A 21,181-nucleotide genomic window follows, 5' to 3' on the forward strand; every position below is an offset into this window, starting at 1 on the left:
GTTCCCCTCTACTCCAAGGGAGGCCAGATTCACGAAGCTGTTACGCAAGTACTTACGAACGTATACATCTTTCCTCAATCTTTGACGGCTTTGGTTACATTTATTAAACAGTTTACAAGCATGAAAACTTGCCAATCAACTGTTGTTATTGTTATAAACAGCCTCCTGGTGCTTCGGAGCTCATTAACTGTTTAATAAATGTAAACAAAGCCGCCAAAGATTGAGGAAAGATGTACAGAGGCCAGATTCATAAGAACATAAGAACATAAGAACAAAGGTAACTGCAGAAGGCCTATTGGCCCATACGAGGCAGCTCCTATTCTATAACCACCCAATCCCACTCATATACTTGTCCAACCCGTGCTTGAAACAATCGAGGGACCCCACCTCCACAATGTTACGCGGCAATTGGTTCCACAAATCAACAACCCTGTTACTGAACCAGTATTTACCCAAGTCTTTCCTAAATCTAAACTTATCCAATTTATATCCATTGTTTCGTGTTCTGTCCTGTGTTGATACTTTTAATACCCTATTAATATCCCCCCGGTTATGTCCATTCATCCACTTGTAAACCTCTATCATGTCACCCCTAACTCTTCGCCTTTCCAGTGAATGCAACTTAAGCTTTGTTAATCTTTCTTCATATGAAAGATTTCTAATTTGGGGAATTAACTTAGTCATCCTACGCTGGACACGTTCAAGTGAATTTATATCCATTCTATAATATGGCGACCAAAACTGAACTGCATAATCTAAATGGGGCCTAACTAGAGCAAGATATAGCTTGAGAACCACACCAGGTGTCTTGTTACTAACGCTGCGATTAATAAATCCAAGTGTCCGATTTGCCTTATTACGAACATTTATGCATTGATCCTTTTGTTTTAAATTCTTACTAATCATAACTCCCAGATCCCTTTCGCAATCCGACTTCGCAATCACAACACCATCTAGCTCGTATCTTGTAACTATCATCATTACCTAACGTCAGAACTTTACATTTATCAGCATTAAACTGCATCTGCCAATCCTTTGACCATTTCAAAACCCTATCTAGATCAACTTGAAGTGATAGTGAGTCCTCCTCCGAATTAATTTCCCTACCGATTTTCGTATCATTGGCAAATTTGCAAATGTTGCTACTCAAACCTGAATCTAAATCATTTATATATATTATAAACAACAGAGGTCCCAGGACAGAGCCTTGAGGCACTCCACTTACAACATTTTCCCACTCTGACTTGATTCCATTTATACTAACTCTCTGTTTCCTTTGGTATAGCCATGCCCTAATCCAGCTTAATATAGCACCCCCAATACCATGAGACTATTTTTTTAATCAGTCTTTCATGTGGCACTGTATCAAAAGCTTTGCTAAAGTCAAGGTATACAACATCGCAATCCTTACCACTATCAACTGCCTCAACAATGCTAGAATAAAAAGATAACAAATTTGTTAAACATGAACGGCCATTTATAAAACCATGTTGCGACTCAATTATTAATTTATGTTTTTCAAGATGAAGACGAATTTTATTTGCTATTATAGATTCGAGTAACTTTCCCACAATAGACGTTAGGCTAATTGGTCGATAGTTAGACGCAAGTGATCTATCTCCTTTCTTAAAAACTGGTATCACATTAGCAACTTTCCAAAACTCTGGCACTCTGCCTGACTCTATTGATTTATTAAATATGGTTGACAGTGGGTCACAAAGCTCCTCTTTGCATTCTTTAAGCACCCTAGCAAACACTTCATCCGGCCCTGGGGATTTGTTTGGTTTGAGTTTTACTATTTGTTTAAGAACATCCTCCCTGGTAACTGCTAAACTCGTCAACCTGTCCTCGTCCCCACCCACATAGACTTGTTCGGCTGAAGGCATATTGTTAAGTTCCTCTTTAGTAAATACAGATACAAAATATTTATTAAAAATACTACTCATCTCTTCATCACTATCTGTTATTTGACCTGTCTCAGTTTTTAATGGACCTATCCTTTCCCTAGTCTTAGTACGATATAACTGAAAAAACCCTTTAGGATTTGTCTTTGCTTGCCCTGCTATGCGAACTTCATAGTTTCTTTTTGCTTTCCTTATCTCTTTTTTAACATTTCTAACCAGTTGTACGAATTCCTGTTCTAAAGTGACCTCCCCATTTTTAATCCTTTTGTACCAAGCTCTCTTTTTACCTATAAGGTTCTTCAAATTCTTTGTTATCCACTTTGGGTCATTAGTATACGATCTATTCAATTTGTATGGTATACTACGTTCCTGTGCTTTGTTTAGAATATTCTTAAATAAGTTATATATTGAATCCACATCGAAATCCCCATTTAAGTCACCTATCGCTGGGTTCATGTCTCGCTCCAAGACCGGCCCACACCCCATACCCAAGCTTTTCCAATCAATTTGAGCCAAAAAATTTCTTAGGCTATTAAAATCAGCTTTTCGAAAATCTGGCACTTTAACAGAATTTTCTCCTACTGGTCTATTCCATTCTATGCTAAATCTGATTTCTTTGTGATCACTGCTCCCTAGCTCACTCCCTATTTCGATGTCATTAATTTGCGTTTCCCTGTTAGTTAACACTAAATCTAAAATATTATTTTCCCGTGTTGGTTCCTTAATGTGTTGCGTAAGAAAGCAATCGTCAATTAATTCTAGAAAATCTTCTGCTTCACTATTCCCTGTTTTGTTCAACCAGTTTATTCCGCTAAAATTAAAGTCACCCATGACATAAATACTGTTAGATCTAGATGCTCTAGATATTTCATCCCATAGATGCTTTGCTTCCATTCTGTCTAAATTTGGTGGCCTATATATTACTCCTATTATAATATTATTAGCTTTTTCGTTTAATTCAATCCAAATAGTTTCTGTGTGTGGCTCTGTTTTGATTCCCTCTTTGAGACTACATTTCAAATTGTCCCTAACATATATGGCTACTCCACCTCCTCGTCTAATATATCTATCTGTGTGAAATAGTTTAAATCCATATATTTGATATTCAGCTAATAGTTCTCTATTTTCTACATTCATCCACGTTTCGGTAAGTGCAATAATATCTATTTTTTCTGTGCAGACAAGAGCATTTAATTCGTTAATTTTATTTCTTAGACTTCTACTGTTAGTGTAATATACCCTAAGTGAATTGTTATTTTGCGGACCTTCTCTTTCCCTGATCGTTTTGCCAATTCCTTTCTCCCACAAACACATACTTTTATTACCTCCTTCCTCCAAATCAATTCCCATACCTCTATCTACTAACAGTTTAAACCCAAACAAACACCTCTAACCACTTCTTCTAGCGAGTTCGCAACAGCAACAACCCCAGCTCTCGATAGATGCACCCCATCACGAGCATACATTTCATTTCTTCCATAGAAGTGTTCCCAGTTGTCTATGAAAGATATTGCATTTGATTTGCAATATCTTTCCAGCCGGCAATTGACACCAAGTGCCCTCGATATCCATTCATTTCCCACTCCCTTTCTTGGAAGAATGCCACATATGATCGGGATTCCTCCCTTGCTCCTAACTCTATGGCTGTTTTATACCTCTGAATCAGTTCCTCACTCCTGACTCGACCAACATCATTTCCTCCCACGCTAATGCAAATAATGGGATTGTTCCCATTACCAGCCATAATATCATTCATGTTGTTTATAATATCACCAATGCCAGCTCCGGGATAGCAAACCCTTAACCTGTTCCCCCTATCTCTAGCACAAAACGTTCTATCCAAATACCTTATCTGGGAATCTCCAAATACCTTATCTGGGAAAGCCCTTACACAAGCACATACGAACCTGTACATCATTTCTCAATCTTTGGCGGCTTTGTTTACAATTATTAAACAGATAATGAGCTCCGAAGCACCAGGAGGCTGTTTATAACTAACAGTTGATTTTCAAGTTTTCATGCTTGTAAACTGTTTAATAAATGTAACCAAAGCCGTCAAAGATTGAGGAAAGATGTACAGGTTCGTAAGTGCTTGCGTAACTACTTCGTGAATCTAGTCCCAGGTCCTGGCCAGCTGGCCCGGGCAGCTGGCCCGGGAAACTCTAAACAGGAAGCTGTCTTGACTTCTGGAAGAATATATCGTTTTCTTACAAAACAAACACGAACAGTGAAAACATGTTTTAAAGAGCCGTTTTCTCTAATACTGACCCGCCAGCAGGGGACACTGACCCATCAGCAGGGGACACTGACCCGCCAGCAGGTGACACTGACCCACCAGCAGGTGACACCGACCCACCAGCAGGTGACACCGACCCACCAGCAGGTGACACCGACCCGCCAGCAGGGGATACTGACCCACCAGCAGCTACACTGACCCCCCAGCAGGTGACACTGACCCACCAGCAGCTACACTGACCCACCAGCAGCTACACTGACCCACCAGCAGCTACACTGACCCACCAGCACCTACACTGACCCACCAGCACCTACACTGACCCACCAGCACCTACACTGACCCACCAGCACCTACACTGACCCACCAGCACCTACACTGACCCACCAGCACCTACACTGACCCACCAGCACCTACACTGACCCACCAGCACCTACACTGACCCACCAGCACCTACACTGACCCACCAGCACCTACACTGACCCACCAGCACCTACACTGACCCACCAGCACCTACACAGACCCACCAGCAGGTGACACTGACCCACCAGCAGCTACACTGACCCACCAGCAGCTACACTGACCCACCAGCAGCTACACTGACCCACCAGCAGGTGACACTGACCCACCAGCAGGTGACACTGACCCACCAGCAGGTGACACTGACCCACCAGCAGCTACACTGACCCACCAGCAGCTACACTGACCCACCAGCAGCTACACTGACCCACCAGCAGCTACACTGACCCACCAGCAGCTACACTGACCCACCAGCAGCTACACTGACCCACCAGCAGCTACACTGACCCACCAGCAGCTACACTGACCCACCAGCAGGTGACACTGACCCACCAGCAGGTGACACTGACCCACCAACAAGTACACTGACCCACCAACAAGAACACTGACCCACCAGCAGCTACATTGACCCACCAACAAGTACACTGACCGACCAACAGCTACACTGACCCACCAGCAGCTACATTGACCCACCAACAAGTACACTGACCGACCAACAGCTACACTGACCCACCAACAAGTACACTGACCCACCAACAAGAACACTGACCCACCAACAAGTACACTGACCCACCAACAAGAACACTGACCCACCAACAAGAACACTGACCCACCAACAAGTACACTGACCCACCAACAAGTACACTGACCCACCACCAAGGACACTGACCCACCACCAAGGACGACAGGTGTTCTCAGTAATGAGGTTAGTAGTTTAACCTCATTAAAGAACAACCCACCAAGTCTCAACCAATGTCACCAGTAACCCCCCCTCCCCCCCTTCTTTTTCTTGTTTGTTGTTAAAGATTCGCTGCCTGGAACAAAAAGTTCCAAGTAGCACGGGCTATGGTGAGCCCGTAGTGGACTTACCCTTTTTCGTCACTCCAACTCCCAAACCCCCCAAAAAAATACAAACTACCTAGCTGGGGAGGGAGCCGGTGACTGAGCGGACAGAACACTGGATGGGTGATCCTGTGGTCCCAGATTCGATCCCGGGCGCCGGCGAGAAAGAAGGGGCAGAGTTTCTTTCATCCCGATGCCCTTGTTACCTAGTAGTAAATAGGTACTTTGGAGTTAGTCAGCTGTCACGGGCTGCTTCCAGGGGGTGGAGGCGTGGTCGAGGACCGGGCCGCGAGGATACTAAGCCTTGAAATTATCTCAAGATAACCTCAAGATAACCTCAAGATAACCTCAAGATAACCTCAAGATAACCTCAAGATAACCTCAAGATAACCCAGCTGGGACAACCAAGTAGTGGAAAATATAGCTCATGGCATGCTCCCGTCCGTCCTCCTAAGGTTCCCCGACGTCAAGAAGCTCTCGTACTAAAGTGCCCCCTTATTCTAACCAGAGGACCCAAAACAGAAAACGGGACAGGTATATAAAAAATTTACGAAATTTTCTAGTACGATTTTTGGTCTTAAGAGTGTACGTCAAAATGCGTCGTTCTATCAGGAGGACGGGTGGCATGCTCAATGTTATAACATTTTAACAGAAGAAACTCCGCCTTAGAGCAGTGGATGCTGCCCATGCAGGGGTCTCCCATTTGGCAGTACCTACGTCTGCAGCAGGCATGTGTGTCTAGACCCAGAGACTCTCCCTACTGCAATAGCCTTTTCCACCTTGGTTACCTTGAGGTTACCTTGAGGTGCTTCCGGGGCTTAGCGTCCCCGCGGCCCGGTCGTCGACCAGGCCTCCTGGTTGCTGGACTGATCAACCAGGCTGTTAGACGCGGCTGAGTGAGACTAATTTACACCGAATACAAGTGTATTTGCAACAGGGTGAAAGCTAATCGGTATGGATTGCAAGGTCTGGCATACAAGACACAACGAAGCTAATGACTTCACCAAGAGCTGAAGCCTCACCTCATCCCAGTGCTCAGCAGAGCGAGAACCTCACACTCTAATGGCCCAAAACCCTGGTGATCCCACACTTTGCTCTGATGGCATCACAAAATATGCCTGGAAGAGGGGGCAAGCAATGTAGTGGACTACACGTGTGCCCCCACCCTGGCTAACACCCATATATCTTCAGTGCTAAACAGGGTAGCCGTACAATCAGCCAAATACTGGCAACTGAAAGGGCAGTGCATTTTAGTCCCATAGCATCTGAGACACTTGGCCCGCTGGCGATAGGGGCTAAATGTCTCGGCTTTCTCCAAAAAATTGGGTTCTAGGCTCATTGACACTCCTAGAGACCCAAGACCTGGCAGTTTCCTGCTTCAGCGCATCAGTGTGGAGGTCTAGAGGCGGAACACCGGCCGAGCCTTCTGTTCCTGTCCAGAAGGTGAGGAGCTCCGAGAGAGCACTCGGAGCTCCTCACCTCCTGCTCCAGGAGGTGCTCCACCTCCTGGAGCACCTCAGTATGGGCGAGAGCCTCGCCACACTCACACCGATGGAGCACCTCAGTATGGGCGAGAGCCTCGCCACACTCACACCGATGGAGCACCTCAGTATGGGCGAGAGCCTCGCCACACTCACACCGATGGAGCACCTCAGTATGGGCGAGAGCCTCGCCACACTCACACCTCCTGGAGCACCTCAGTATGGGCGAGAGCCTCGCCACACTCACACCGATGGAGCACCTCAGTATGGGCGAGAGCCTCGCCACACTCACACCTCCTGGAGCACCTCAGTATGGGCGAGAGCCTCGCCACACTCACACCTCCTGGAGCACCTCAGTATGGGCGAGAGCCTCGCCACACTCACACCTCCTGGAGCACCTCAGTATGGGCGAGAGCCTCGCCACACTCACACCGATGTGTAACTTGGAACATTTAAAAACCAAATAAAGCAAAACGAAACATAAAAAGGAGGTGAGTGGGGGCGTGTGTGGTCTGTGGGCGTGGGGGCGTGTGTGGTCTGTGGGCGTGGGGGCGTGTGTGGTCTGTGGGCGTGGGGGCGTGTGTGGTCTGTGGGCGTGGGGGCGTGTGTGGTCTGTGGGCGTGGGGGCGTGTGTGGTCTGTGGGCGTGGGGGCGTGTGTGGTCTGGGGGCGTGGGGGCGTGTGTGGTCTGTGGGCGTGGGGGCGTGTGTGGTCTGTGGGCGTGGGGGCGTGTGTGGTCTGTGGTCTGTGGGGGCGTGTGTGGTCTGTGGGCGTGGGGGCGTGTGTGGTCTGTGGGCGTGGGGGCGTGTGTGGTCTGTGGGCGTGGGGGCGTGTGTGGTCTGTGGGCGTGGGGGCGTGTGTGGTCTGTGGGCGTGGGGGCGTGTGTGGTCTGTGGGCGTGGGGGCGTGTGTGGTCTGTGGGCGTGGGGGCGTGTGTGGTCTGTGGGCGTGGGGGCGTGTGTGGTCTGGGGGCGTGGGGGCGTGTGTGGTCTGTGGTCTGTGGGCGTGGGGGCGTGTGTGGTCTGTGGTCTGTGGGCGTGGGGGCGTGTGTGGTCTGTGGTCTGTGGGCGTGGGGGCGTGTGTGGTCTGTGGGCGTGTGTGGTCTGTGGGCGTGTGTGGTCTGTGGGCGTGTGTGGTCTGTGGGCGTGTGTGGTCTGGGGGCGTGTGTGGTCTGGGGGCGTGTGTGGTCTGTGGGCGTGGGGGCGTGTGTGGTCTGTGGGCGTGGGGGCGTGTGTGGTCTGGGGGCGTGTGTGGTCTGTGGGCGTGGGGGCGTGTGTGGTCTGTGGGCGTGTGGGCGTGTGTGGTCTGTGGGCGTGGGGGCGTGTGTGGTCTGGGGGCGTGTGTGGTCTGTGGGCGTGGGGGCGTGTGTGGTCTGGGGGCGTGGGGGCGTGTGTGGTCTGTGGGCGTGGGGGCGTGTGTGGTCTATGGGCGTGGGGGCGTGTGTGGTCTGTGGGCGTGTGGGCGTGTGTGGTCTGTGGGCGTGTGTGGTCTGTGGGCGTGTGGGCGTGGGGGCGTGTGTGGTCTGGGGGCGTGGGGGCGTGTGTGGTCTGTGGGCGTGGGGGCGTGTGTGGTCTGGGGGCGTGGGGGCGTGTGTGGTCTGGGGGCGTGTGTGGTCTGTGGGCGTGGGGGCGTGTGTGGTCTGTGGGCGTGGGGGCGTGTGTGGTCTGGGGGCGTGTGTGGTCTGTGGGCGTGGGGGCGTGTGTGGTCTGTGGGCGTGGGGGCGTGTGTGGTCTGTGGGCGTGGGGGCGTGTGTGGTCTGTGGGCGTGGGGGCGTGTGTGGTCTGGGGGCGTGTGTGGTCTGTGGGCGTGGGGGCGTGTGTGGTCTGTGGGCGTGGGGGCGTGTGTGGTCTGGGGGCGTGTGTGGTCTGTGGGCGTGGGGGCGTGTGTGGTCTGGGGGCGTGTGTGGTCTGTGGGCGTGGGGGCGTGTGTGGTCTGGGGGCGTGGGGGCGTGTGTGGTCTGGGGGCGTGTGTGGTCTGTGGGCGTGGGGGCGTGTGTGGTCTGTGGGCGTGGGGGCGTGTGTGGTCTGGGGGCGTGTGTGGTCTGTGGGCGTGGGGGCGTGTGTGGTCTGTGGGCGTGGGGGCGTGTGTGGTCTGGGGGCGTGTGTGGTCTGTGGGCGTGGGGGCGTGTGTGGTCTGTGGGCGTGGGGGCGTGTGTGGTCTGGGGGCGTGTGTGGTCTGTGGGCGTGGGGGCGTGTGTGGTCTGTGGGCGTGGGGGCGTGTGTGGTCTGGGGGCGTGTGTGGTCTGGGGGCGTGGGGGCGTGTGTGGTCTGGGGGCGTGGGGGCGTGTGTGGTCTGGGGGCGTGGGGGCGTGTGTGGTCTGGGGGCGTGGGGGCGTGTGTGGTCTGGGGGCGTGGGGGCGTGTGTGGTGTGGTCTGTGGGCGTGTGTGGTGTGGTCTGTGGGCGTGGGGGCGTGTGTGGTGTGGTCTGTGGGCGTGGGGGCGTGTGTGGTCTGTGGGCGTGGGGGCGTGTGTGGTGTGGTCTGTGGGCGTGGGGGCGTGTGTGGTGTGGTCTGTGGGCGTTGGGCGTGTGTGGTGTGGTCTGGGGGCGTGGGGGCGTGTGTGGTGTGGTCTGGGGGCGTGTGTGGTGTGGTCTGTGGGCGTGGGGGCGTGTGTGGTGTGGTCTGGGGGCGTGGGGGCGTGTGTGGTGTGGTCTGGGGGCGTGGGGGCGTGTGTGGTGTGGTCTGGGGGCGTGGGGGCGTGTGTGGTGTGGTCTGGGGGCGTGGGGGCGTGTGTGGTGTGGTCTGGGGGCGTGGGGGCGTGTGTGGTGTGGTCTGGGGGCGTGGGGGCGTGTGTGGTGTGGTCTGTGGGCGTGTGTGGTGTGGTCTGTGGGCGTGTGTGGTGTGGTCTGTGGGCGTGGGGGCGTGTGTGGTGTGGTCTGTGGGCGTGGGGGCGTGTGTGGTGTGGTCTGTGGGCGTGGGGGCGTGTGTGGTGTGATCTGTGGGCGTGGGGGCGTGTGTGGTGTGGTCTGTGGGCGCGGGGGCGTGTGTGGTGTGGTCTGTGGGCGTGGGGCGTGTGTGGTGTGGTCTGTGGGCGTGGGGGCGTGTGTGGTGTGGTCTGTGGGCGTGGGGGTGTGTGTGGTGTGGTCTGGGGGCGTGGGGGCGTGTGTGGTGTGGCGTGGGGGCGTATGTGGTGTGGTCTGTGGGCGTGGGGGCGTGTGTGATGTGGTCTGTGGGCGTGGGGGGTGTGGTCTGGGGGCGTGTGTGGTGTGGTCTGTGGGCGTGGGGGCGTGTGTGGTGTGGTCTGGGGGCGTGGGGGCGTGTGTGGTGTGGTCTGTGGGCGTGGGGGCGTGTGGGGTGTGGTCTGTGGGCGTGGGGGCGTGTGTGGTGTGGTATGTGGGCGTGTGGGGTGTGGTCTGTGGGCGTGGGGGCGTGTGTGGTGTGGTATGTGGGCGTGTGGGGGCGTGTGTGGTGTGGTCTGTGGGCGTGGGGGCGTGTGGAGGAGTATGCATGAACACCACTACAGCTTTACGCGGGCAAGGTCGGTCGATACAACAACGAGCCCCTACCAGCTTTGCCAGGAGAATCGTGTCGGGGGCTAGAGCTGCCTCACTCACCACGCTGCATGCGCACGCTACCGCACGCGCGTGTGCTGGTAACCCCCAGCACGCGCTCAAGCGTGCCCAGATGCAAGTGTCCTCCCGCGCAGGCATGAATATATAGATACATACTTCCTCGGAGACTTGCTTACATCTATTGAACACACACACACACACACACACACACACACATGCACCTCCGCCCAGTTCCCCACACACGCACTTCCTATGACTTACCTTCTATACCCACCCTCCCACCCTCCCACACACACACACACACACACACACACACACACACACACACACACACACACACACACACACACACACACACACACACACACAGGAGCAGGAGACCAGATACAAGGTATCTTTTGGGAGATGAAATACTTCAAGAGTCAGAGAGAGAGAGAAAGACCTGGGGGTTGATATCACGCCAGACCTATCCCCTGAAGCTCATATCAAGAGGATAACATCAGCAGCATATGCCAGGTTGGCTAACATAAGAACGGCCTTTAGAAACTTGCGTAAGGAATCTTTTAGAACATTATATACCACATATGTCAGACCAATCCTGGAGTATGCGGCTCCAGCATGGAGTCCGTATCTAGTCAAGCATAAGTCTAAACTGGAAAAGGTTCAAAGGTTTGCCACCAGACTAGTACCAGAGCTGAGAGGTATGAGCTACGAGGAGAGACTACGGAAATTAAACCTCACTTCGTTGGAAGACAGAAGAGTTAGGGGGGACATGATCACCACATTCAAGATTCTCAAGGGAATCGACAGAGTTAATAAAGACAGGCTATTTAACACAAGGGGCACACGCACTAGGGGACACAGGTGGAAACTGAGTGCCCAAATGAGCCACAGAGATATTAGAAACAACTTTTTTAGTGTCAGAGTGGTTGACAAATGGAATGCATTAGGAAGTAATGTGGTGGAGGCTGACTCCATACACAGTTTCAAGTGTAGATATGATAGAGCCCAATAGGCTCAGGAACCTGTACACCTGTTGATTGACGGTTGAGAGGCGGGACCAAAGAGCCAGAGCTCAATCCCCGCAAGCACAACTAGGTGAGTACAACTAGGTGAGTGCACACACACACGAACCTCTCATTATATGAGCAAAAATAGTAGGAACTCTTGGAGATGAACCGAGGAACGCCCTAACTATAGACAGACAGACAGGGACAGCGTCAGGAATAACCAATTGAAACTAACACTACCAAATTTGAACTTTAAGATTAACATAGAACGCTAGGATTACTACCAGTGGAGAACTTCGAAGAAATATATAGAATGGGGATCATTTACTGCAGCATGGGAAAATACAAAAGTTAGGCCACTGAAGATAAGATTTACAAATGAAGCAGCTCAATCTTAATGAATGGCAACAAGGACGCAAATGAAATGTATGAATACAAGGTTACCATGGAGCACGACATAAATAATGATAAAATAAAACGATGGAACAATTAAGGAAAGGGAAGAAGAGGCAGCGGAGAGAGAAAGAGAGACGAGAGCCAGCGGAGAGAGAAAGAGAGACGAGAGGCAGCGGAGAGAGAGAGAGACGAGAGGCAGGAGCCAAACACACTTGCCACAGTATGGTCAAACAGCGCCTGTAAACACACTCCACCGTGTAACGTCACAACAGGACCTCCCTTTTCGTCTGCCACTGAAGGGTTTGGACACTCCCTGAGCAGTTTAGAAAGGAGAGAGACAGAAAGAGACAAAGACGGACTGAGATAGAGACAAAGACAAATCAAATATGTGCGAGTCAAAGAAAGGCGCAAGAATTTGAACACCGAATTATATGTAGCCAAAATTTTTTTGTATGTGGCGTAGTTCAACTGAAGCTATTTGGCAACCATTTTGGAGTACGAAGCCTCCAGATCAGTTAGTGTCAAGAAACTTTATGCTTTACAGGTCTAGTCAAGGAATCCTTATGAACATATGATAAAATGTCCAACATACAAAATGTTTAAATGGTTATTAGTCCGACGCGAATTAGACTTTTTTTTTACATAGATGGGTACAGGAGCAGACGACTGCTGACTCCCGTTGGCAGGCTGATATCTTTCCCTCCCCATAGCTCATGGAAAGTATATATATATCCCCGTAATAAGCCTTTACTCAAGCTAGAATTTATGGGAATCGTTTAGCAAACATATCGTGCTTAAAGCCGTACGTAAACAAAGGCTATAATCTTAATGAGTTTACAATCATTGTTGCAAAATATTGGCGAATCAGAACTAATAGTACACCTAGCCTAACCTGAATAATTTAAATAACCTAGCCCTTATATAGGTGTGGATTGGGTAGTTTGTTTCCACCAACGTGACTTGTGTAACCAACCGGGTATGTATCCTAATCTAACCTAACCAACTGTAAATTTATCCTAATCAACCGTGAGTATATCCTAATCTAACCTAAACAACCGGAAATGTATCCTAATCTTATCTAATCAACCGGAAATGTATCCTTATCTAACCTAATTAACTGTAAATGCATCCCGATCTCAACTTAACCTAACCAAACCTAATCTTAACTAACCTCACCTGACCTTGACTTACCTTAGACCTTACCTAACGCGACTGGAAAAAAAAACGTGTCAAGCTGGAAGAACTAGAAGCGGTGTTAATAGCCACGAGGCCTGTACAATACATGAAAGTGAACCATGTCAGAGTACACGCAGATAACTAACTGCGCTTTCTCTGGAGTAGTTTGAGAGGTTACCAGAGGACAACCCTGTCTAGGTGGCCTATACCTGGACAAGAAGCCCGTGACCTGTCAAACATTGTTCGTTCGATCGTTCGATGTCGTACTTTTGATTACAATATGTCTAAATGACCGGAGTTTTCAGGACGTACCTTTTTTTCCCCAACACACTGTACCTTTATATAACTGTAATAACTTAATCGAACGTAATATAACTATACTAATTCAGCCTAACTTAACGTAACAATTATATTAACCTAATATATCAAAATATGGTAACTAACTTACCCGAATGTTAGCTTTTGTATTATCAACCATAACACGTCTTTTTAACCATTCTAAATAGCCTACGGTAAAGTGGAATGGAGCTTTGTCAATAAGAAGAGAACTGAAGCCAGAAGACCGAAGAATGTAGAAAGAAGATTGAAGAAAGAAGAATGAAGACCCACAACCCAAGAATGAAGTGACACCAACTACCACCATCGTCTGCCACCACTCACCACCGATGATTAATAAAGATTAAGCCACCCAAGAGGTGGCACGGGCATGAATAGCCCGTAACCACTACCACCCGCCAATTGCTCTCCAAAGCCCGCGTGTGTAGTGCCAAGAACGTTCCACTCGCCCTTACAGAAATCAACCCAAGTTTAAATCCATGGTGATCGGGCCACCACTCTTTTCTCTGCCTCGTCTCCAGTTCCTCGCTCAAGCTTTCTGCAGCCTCGCCCTCGTTCTTCCATCCCCAGCTTACTAGCTCTATGGGGATTTTCAAGTTCATTCATATACTGGTACCTAACGTAATCATTGACCTGAAGAGGGCAACATTAACATGGATCCCAGCGTAAATACGCCCAACACAAGACTAATATTATCCTTCAAATAAAGCTGGGCAAAGCTTATTACACTAAATCGGAATAGCAAGCAAAATTGTACTCAAATTCAAAACAAGTTATTTATAAATGTTTGTATATCCACAACAGAGTTTATTCAATTAGAGTCAATCGCGTAGGACTAAAAGTCATGCCGACGGAAAAACCGGTAATCATATATCGTATAATCAAGATCTAAATTTGGAATCATTATACGTGTCAGCGATTATTGTTTTTTTTTGTTTGATTGTTGCCGCCGGAGGTGGCTAGTTTATTGTGCACCCCATACTCATCCTGTAAGCTGTAGCGCAAAGTCATTACAGAGGGCACAAAAGGTGTTTATCAGACCTCGTCTTTGATAATTACATAAAACATTTTACAACATACCTTTTGTCTCTGATCGAGGGTGACGTCAGAAGCAGCACAAACAGCCATCTTGGGCATGAAATGTTAAAGCGAAGACTCTCAACTGTTTGTTTACACCATAATAAATAAGTTCGCGAGTTCCGTCACAAAAACTATCGGTGAACATAATCAGGTTCACCATACAAGGGTTTTTTTAAATGGCTCCCCGGTGATCTCAGTCACTTCACAACTAAACACTTGCCACTAATAGTATATATGGCTCCGAGCACAAGGCAAGAGACCACTGCACAAGCAACACCGACACCCATGGTCTCTCGAGCTGGAACGCCATTCCACGAGTGATCAAATTGCACCCAAGACTGTTTCAACGTTACTCGTTTTCTGATTGCCACAGCAGTGTATATCGTTAGATTATAATGTATTAGGTTAGATTCGGTTGAATTAGGGTTTCATTTTTTCTAGATAAGGTTAAAATCCGGTGAGAATTAGTCTGATGTACGGTGTAACTTGTATCGAATCAGATAGCTTGGAGTTGTAAAAGTATTGGAGGATCGCCGCACTGAACATGGTTGTAAACAATGGCCAGATGCCGACGACGCAATTAATTATAAATTTATAATACTTAACACCAACCTATCCACGGGTTATGCTCGTACTCTGTATTGTGTATTCCTCTCCCTCCTACCCTTAAAAATTCGTTACTGTAAATTAATATATACTATTATAATTGTGTATTAGGCTTGTGACAGGTTAAGTGTATTGGTTCAGTTGACAATTATTATTTTTTTCCGGTTCGCTGGTGAAGCAGGTATCACCTCACAATCAATAGATAATGATAGAATTTGCTACACACAGGGGATATATTCACCGAGAGGTATACCCCACTTCTCGGTATATATACATTGAGAGTATACTGGCTTTACGTGTTGTATACAATTTGTTTGTGCCTTCAATAGGTTGATAGTTCTCTTTTTATATTTCGTCCATACAATAATTTTTTATTTAAAATATATGTTTTAAAACAATTTTTTTAATAGTTTTATATACACAAATTGTATGTAGCACCAACAACTTCACAAATTCGTTAAAAATGCAAATATATATTATGATGCTGTTATTCGCGCACATAAATAGGAATTGTTCACTGGTCGAGTTTGTATTAAATACTCCCTGGGTAATTGCCAGGCTAAACACTTTTTAAACTAAGGCATTAGCATTTAAATTATTGAAACAAATTGCAAAACCTTTTTCTTGGACGAATGGTAGAAGCGTGCTTGTTAATAATGCTACGTTGTCAACTTGGTATTATCCGTCTAAATGACGTGGTTTAATCGTTTGATTCTGGGAGTGGAATACTCGATACGGTATTAGAGTATGTGGTGAGTTTTGCAATTGTAGTCACTATGCATTGACTATCATCTGTTCCATACTGTCACATTAACTGTAGTTGATAACCTTTGCGTATTCTTAACCCCCAAGAAGTTTTTTTGTTAATTAAAGAATTTGTGTAAGCTCAGCATAATACCGTAATGAATTTACACCGTCTGGTAACTCAACATGATGTGTTAAGAGGGTTTGCAAGAATGTATAGCCTATGAAAAAATGTAAAAACATGATATGCACTCTCTCAAATCCATTTGTATCTTCTTGTATAAATAAATAAATAAATAAATAAATAAAGAAATACAAATAAAATGACACATCAGAAAGGCAGTTTCTGATTAGCTTATAGTGTCGCTGTTCTTCTTTAGTCATTCCTTAAAATATTACTCTGAGAGGCTGCTGTAATTTCTTGCAGTTTTGTGGAGAATAAGCCTCAACTGATTTGATGAGGATTATGACCGAATTATTAGTGACGTTATCATGGCCAGATACGCCTGCTGATTGGATGAACACTGTAATTCAAGAATAAGTAACATCATGGAGATCAGAGGCCCTTGTTGATAAGACCACCACGCTCCTTGAGGACCCAGTGGTCTCACAGTCGGAGGACAGAAGAAAATGTATATATGCTGGTTAGCATTGTAAATGTGTGGCCACGTTTGTGGTAGAAAAAAAAACTCGTTCGATCCTCTTCTCATTTTCTATTCAATGTGCTATATAGTCAACTTGGCTTAGTGGTTTCTCCTGATTATTACCTTACCTTACTAACTGGCGGTCTCAGAAAACACTTACAAAAACCATACTATATGAAGTACAAAATAAAAAATATACATACATATAAATTGTAGGAAAAAGCAAAATACTTATTTTTTTTCAAAAAGAGAAATTTTTATTAATATGACATTGATATTATACAATATTTACAACATGTTGATACTGTACAAGACATAAAAAAGTGACTTGAAATTTTACACGCGCACTCACAGACATTATTATAACAACGTCCATAAGGAATCTACCTTAACTATTCATATTTACAAAATTGTGTGATTCACTTGGTAACATTGGGTGAAAAAAAAAATGGGAAAATAATGATGCCAAAATATAATGCCCGATTCAGGAATTCATTAGTCTATTAAACATATATGTATCCACATACAAAACTATATAAAAAGTATTTGAGGGCCACAAAGCAATATATATTTATATATATATATATATTGGGAATGTTGCCTGATGTACGACTGTTTCATGTCTGATAATTCGACGAGCTGCTTTTTTTTCAGTTTGTTTCATATTGCGTCAGTTTTTTTTTTTGCAATTTTTTTTTTGTTTGATGAAGGATAGTTATTGTTGGTGTACGATAGTTGCTCTTGGTGTACGATAGTTACTCTTGGTGTACGATAGCTGCTCCTCGTGTACGATAGTTACTCTTGGTGTACGATAGTTACTCCTGGTGCACGATAGCTGCTCCTCGTGTACGATAGTTACTCTTGGTGTACGATAGCTGCTCCTGGTGTACGAGAGTTCCTCCTGGTGTACAAAACTTACTCTAAATATACGATAATTCCTCTTGGCGTTCGATAGTTCCTCTTGGTGTACAATAGTTCCTCCTGGTTTACAGTAGCTGATCTTTGTGTACGATATGTTCCTAGTGTACGATAGTTGCTCGTATTTATACGATATATTTTGCTTGATATTCATTATATACATGTGTTGCCTGATGAACGATAACGACAGCTACACTTGGTGCATGATGCCTGATGAACGATAACAATAGCTACACTTGGTGCATGATGCCTGATGAACGATAACGATAGCTACACCTAGTGCATGCTAATTTTACAATCCATGTATGATGGACATTAAGTCTCAGTTGATGCATGATAGATATTGTTGTCATAAGATCACAGTTGTGCTTCAAGAATGATACTTTCTCCTGGTACATAATAAGTAATGTTTATTTTCACTGTGATTATTGTCCAAAAATCCTCTACCCAGTGGGCAAAATACCCAAGAGAAACATCATTTTTCACGTTAAATTAAAGCTACTCATGGGTATTATGCCCACTGGGTGGGTACTGTGGTCAGCGTGCGCCAAGCTAGTCAATGCACATGTAACAAATATTAAAAAAAAAATGTTCCGGATGTTGAATATAATCCTAATGAAAGGCTAAAGAGTAGAATCAATCCCCCTCCCTTCAAGTGACAGTAATGTAACAGAATCAATATTCCTTTAACGTTACTCAAACATATGTTGCTTCTTCTATGTGTAAAAACGTCACTAATTTGGAAGCTGTGATTGAGATTGGTGAATTAGTCTCCTTCTGCTAGTCAGATGGGAATTATAACTACTGGGCCGATAACTACTGGGCCAGTGAGAAGCCGATTACGAGATTTCTACATGAATTTTTATTCGTTTTACTGGTGGGCAAGATCAGTCACATCACTGGTTTTACTATAACCAAAAAGAATCATGATTTCCCTCAGTGGTGCTCAGGCTGGGTCTCCTGTGATTGGACGGCAGAGGTTATAAAGCCTTAATGTTATAAAGTCTTAATGTGTACTGTTTACCAATAAATATAACATTCAAGTGACTAGATGTAGCACTGGTAACTGGTAAATTGTGTGTGTGTGTGTGTGTGTGTGTGTGTGTGTGTGTGTGTGTGTGTGTGTGTGTGTGTGTGTGTGTGTGTGTGTGTGTGTGCGTGCGTGCGTGCGTGCGTGCGTGCGTGCGTGCGTGCGTGCGTGCGAGCACACTGAAAATTGTTTACATAGGTTGTTTATTCGTATGGTTTGCCAATTAGGGTCGTAGCGGCGTCCCAGCACAAGAGCCAATCATCGCTCAGTAGAGAGATAAAACAGCCTAGCGTCAGAGCCCGGTCTCTGAAAGGGGAATTACCCTATTAATCGCCAATATGCAGTAAAACCAGGACATCGGTGATAAGCGAATGGCTCCCGCAATGTAGTTAATTACCGTCCATAACAATGCTAGCGAGGCAGCCAATTAAGAGACTAGAAATGGCCGAAATAAGAGCCAATCAACATTCACACCCACATGAGGCAGCCAATAGTTTGTCCATTTCTTTGATATATTTTATATACTGTATTTTTTGGGGGGGAGGGGAGATCATTGTTGTTGTTAAAGATTCGCTACCTGGAACAAAGTTCCAAGTAGCACGGGCTATGGTGAGCCCGTAGTGCCTTGGGGAGATCAAAGGGATAGTAAATGTAATACTCCTAGGCAGCGGAGTTTACAATTATACATACATATGTATACTAAAATTAGTTAAAATTATATATTAATGTTTATGCTTTGTTTCTTAACGGAACACGTTTTTTGTTCTTTTACAATATATGGATGTTTTTATGATTTTTTTTTTATTTTCAAATCGCAAACTCTAATTTTTCTTAGGAAATATATTTTCCTTCGCCATAGATTCCCGATTTCTGTATATATATTTCTCTCTTTTTATTTGGCAAGTAATTTTATGAACAGAATTTTCGGCGGTGATAAAGTTGCACTGATTTCTTATATTTTGTAGGCAAAAAATTTGATTCACAAATTAAATTTGTATGGACAAACTGACATTTAAGCTTGAGCTGTTAATTAAATTAAAAACATTGAGCTTGGCACACGCCTTCCCTTTTTCTCTGAGCCATACGCCATCGGATGTGGATTATCATGTGATGTCCTGACACTAATAATTACACTCGGATTCACACTTTCTCTAGTACCCGGATTCCGGTTTCTACGACATGTAGATTCCCGTTTTTTATGGTATGCAAATTTCCAATCTCTTTGCACGCAGATTCTTTCTGTCTCTGGTTCCCGTTTTCTCAAGCTCTCGTATTCCCACTTTTTGTAATTATTTATCGTACACTAGACGTTACACAGAGGTATACCATGCTCGTGCGCGTCCTAGCAGAAGACACATGACACAGCCTTAGGCAGTGTTGGCTACGGGAGTGATTTTAGTGTCAATGTAGAGCTGAGCTGATACAGGTCAGCGGGGAGCAGCACTTACATAGCAGAATTGCAATCTTAGGTGACCTGTGACGCTATGTTGCAGCCTCTCGTGTGTCCAGTGAGGTTCCCTTGCAGTCTCAGGTGACCTAGGAAGCTATGTTACAGCCTCTGGTAACGTGAGGCTACGTTTCAGCCTCTGGTAACGTGTGAGGCCATGTTGCAGCTTTTGGTGACATGTGAGGCTACGTTGTAGCCTCTGGTGACCTGTAAGATTGCATCAAAATTGCACTGTGACTTTTCAAGCTTACTGAATTGTTTGGGCGTCGCCGGGCGTGAAATGTGGTCAGGCGGAAGGAAGAGGAGGGAGGGGAGGGAGAAGAAGGAAGAGAAGGAGGGAGGGAGGGAAGGAGGGAGGCATCTAGTGCACAAATTCATTCTGTGCGTTGTACTGTTGGGCGTCCACAATGACGGAGGTGTAACCGAGCTGGGGCAGAACGTGCGTCTTGCTGGTCATGGCCGTCTCCGTCTGCGTACTGAGCGCGGCGTCGACGTAGCTATATACGCCCCTTACGCAGCTCCCGCCCCCGGCCGCCCCTCCCACCCCCGCTGCGTACTGTACCTTATCGGAATACTGGAACTTTTCTGCGTACTGTGTCTTGTCCGCAGCAGCCGCCGCGGCATAGTGCAGCTTATCCGTGGCGTAGAATTTGTCGTGGGCGTGGGCGTAGTAGTCGTGTAGAGGGTACATGGGCGTAGCCAGCGTGGGCGTATTGTTGTTGTTGTTGTTGGAGGAGGAGTACTCGTGTCTGGGGTCCTCGGAGGCCGAGGAGCTGCCTGAACCTTGACTCCAGGGTCGCTCCTCGTAGCCCCCGGAGGTCTTGGCGCTGGTGTAGTGGCAGGCGGCGGGGGGCAGCGGGGTGGGGTCGAGGGGGGCGCTGCACCCCGCGTACTGCTGCGCGTCGCCCCGCACGTATCGCTCGTCGTACACGTCGTAAGCTGGGGGGTAGCAGGGTAGGCGGGGGTCTGGGTAAGGGGTTGAGGGTGCGGCTAGGGGAGGGGGCGCTAGGGCGGAGGGGTAGTGGATAGCTGCCCCTCCCGGGCCGTCCAGTACCTCGTGTAGGGCCTCGGTGGGGGCTGGGGAAGGGTAGGGGGAGGTGCGGCACTTGAGCCGACCCCCCGTCATGCCCTTCATCCCCCCCGCCTCACTCCAGCTGCCCCCCTCCTCCCCGCGACCCCCTCCAACTTGCTCCCAGGATAGTCGACCCTCCCGAGCCTCCACCTCACTGTAGACGGAACACTGATTAGTAACCTGTACACCCTACTGTGCACCTGTTCCTGTACCCACTTTTTTGTACACAAATGG

General features: G+C 47.4%; 1 protein-coding gene and 1 long non-coding RNA gene across 6 annotated transcripts in view; both read right to left on the reverse strand.

Moving 5' to 3' along the window:
• The window catches only part of LOC123774928 (uncharacterized), a 41,288-nt gene extending 26,249 nt beyond the window's left edge, over nucleotides 1–15,039 (reverse strand). Inside the window, exon 1 of one of the 3 annotated variants that reach the window (XR_011225982.1) lies at nucleotides 14,487–15,039. This is a non-coding gene — a long non-coding RNA (uncharacterized lncRNA). The remainder of the gene's footprint in view (nucleotides 1–14,486) is intronic. The other 2 variants (XR_011225983.1, XR_006775009.2) reach the window with 2 other exon arrangements.
• A 3,433-nt stretch (nucleotides 15,040–18,472) lies between these two features.
• sim (single-minded) overlaps nucleotides 18,473–21,181 on the reverse strand; it is a 137,237-nt gene continuing 134,528 nt past the window's right edge. For all 3 annotated transcript variants that reach the window (XM_069319257.1, XM_069319256.1, XM_069319258.1), the window contains exon 10: nucleotides 18,473–21,101. In XM_069319257.1, the coding sequence (XP_069175358.1) occupies nucleotides 20,237–21,101 (865 nt within the window). In that variant the 3' untranslated portion in view covers nucleotides 18,473–20,236. The remainder of the gene's footprint in view (nucleotides 21,102–21,181) is intronic.

This window comes from Procambarus clarkii, chromosome 92 (assembly GCF_040958095.1).
Source record: "Procambarus clarkii isolate CNS0578487 chromosome 92, FALCON_Pclarkii_2.0, whole genome shotgun sequence".
Lineage (NCBI taxonomy): Eukaryota > Metazoa > Arthropoda > Malacostraca > Decapoda > Cambaridae > Procambarus > Procambarus clarkii.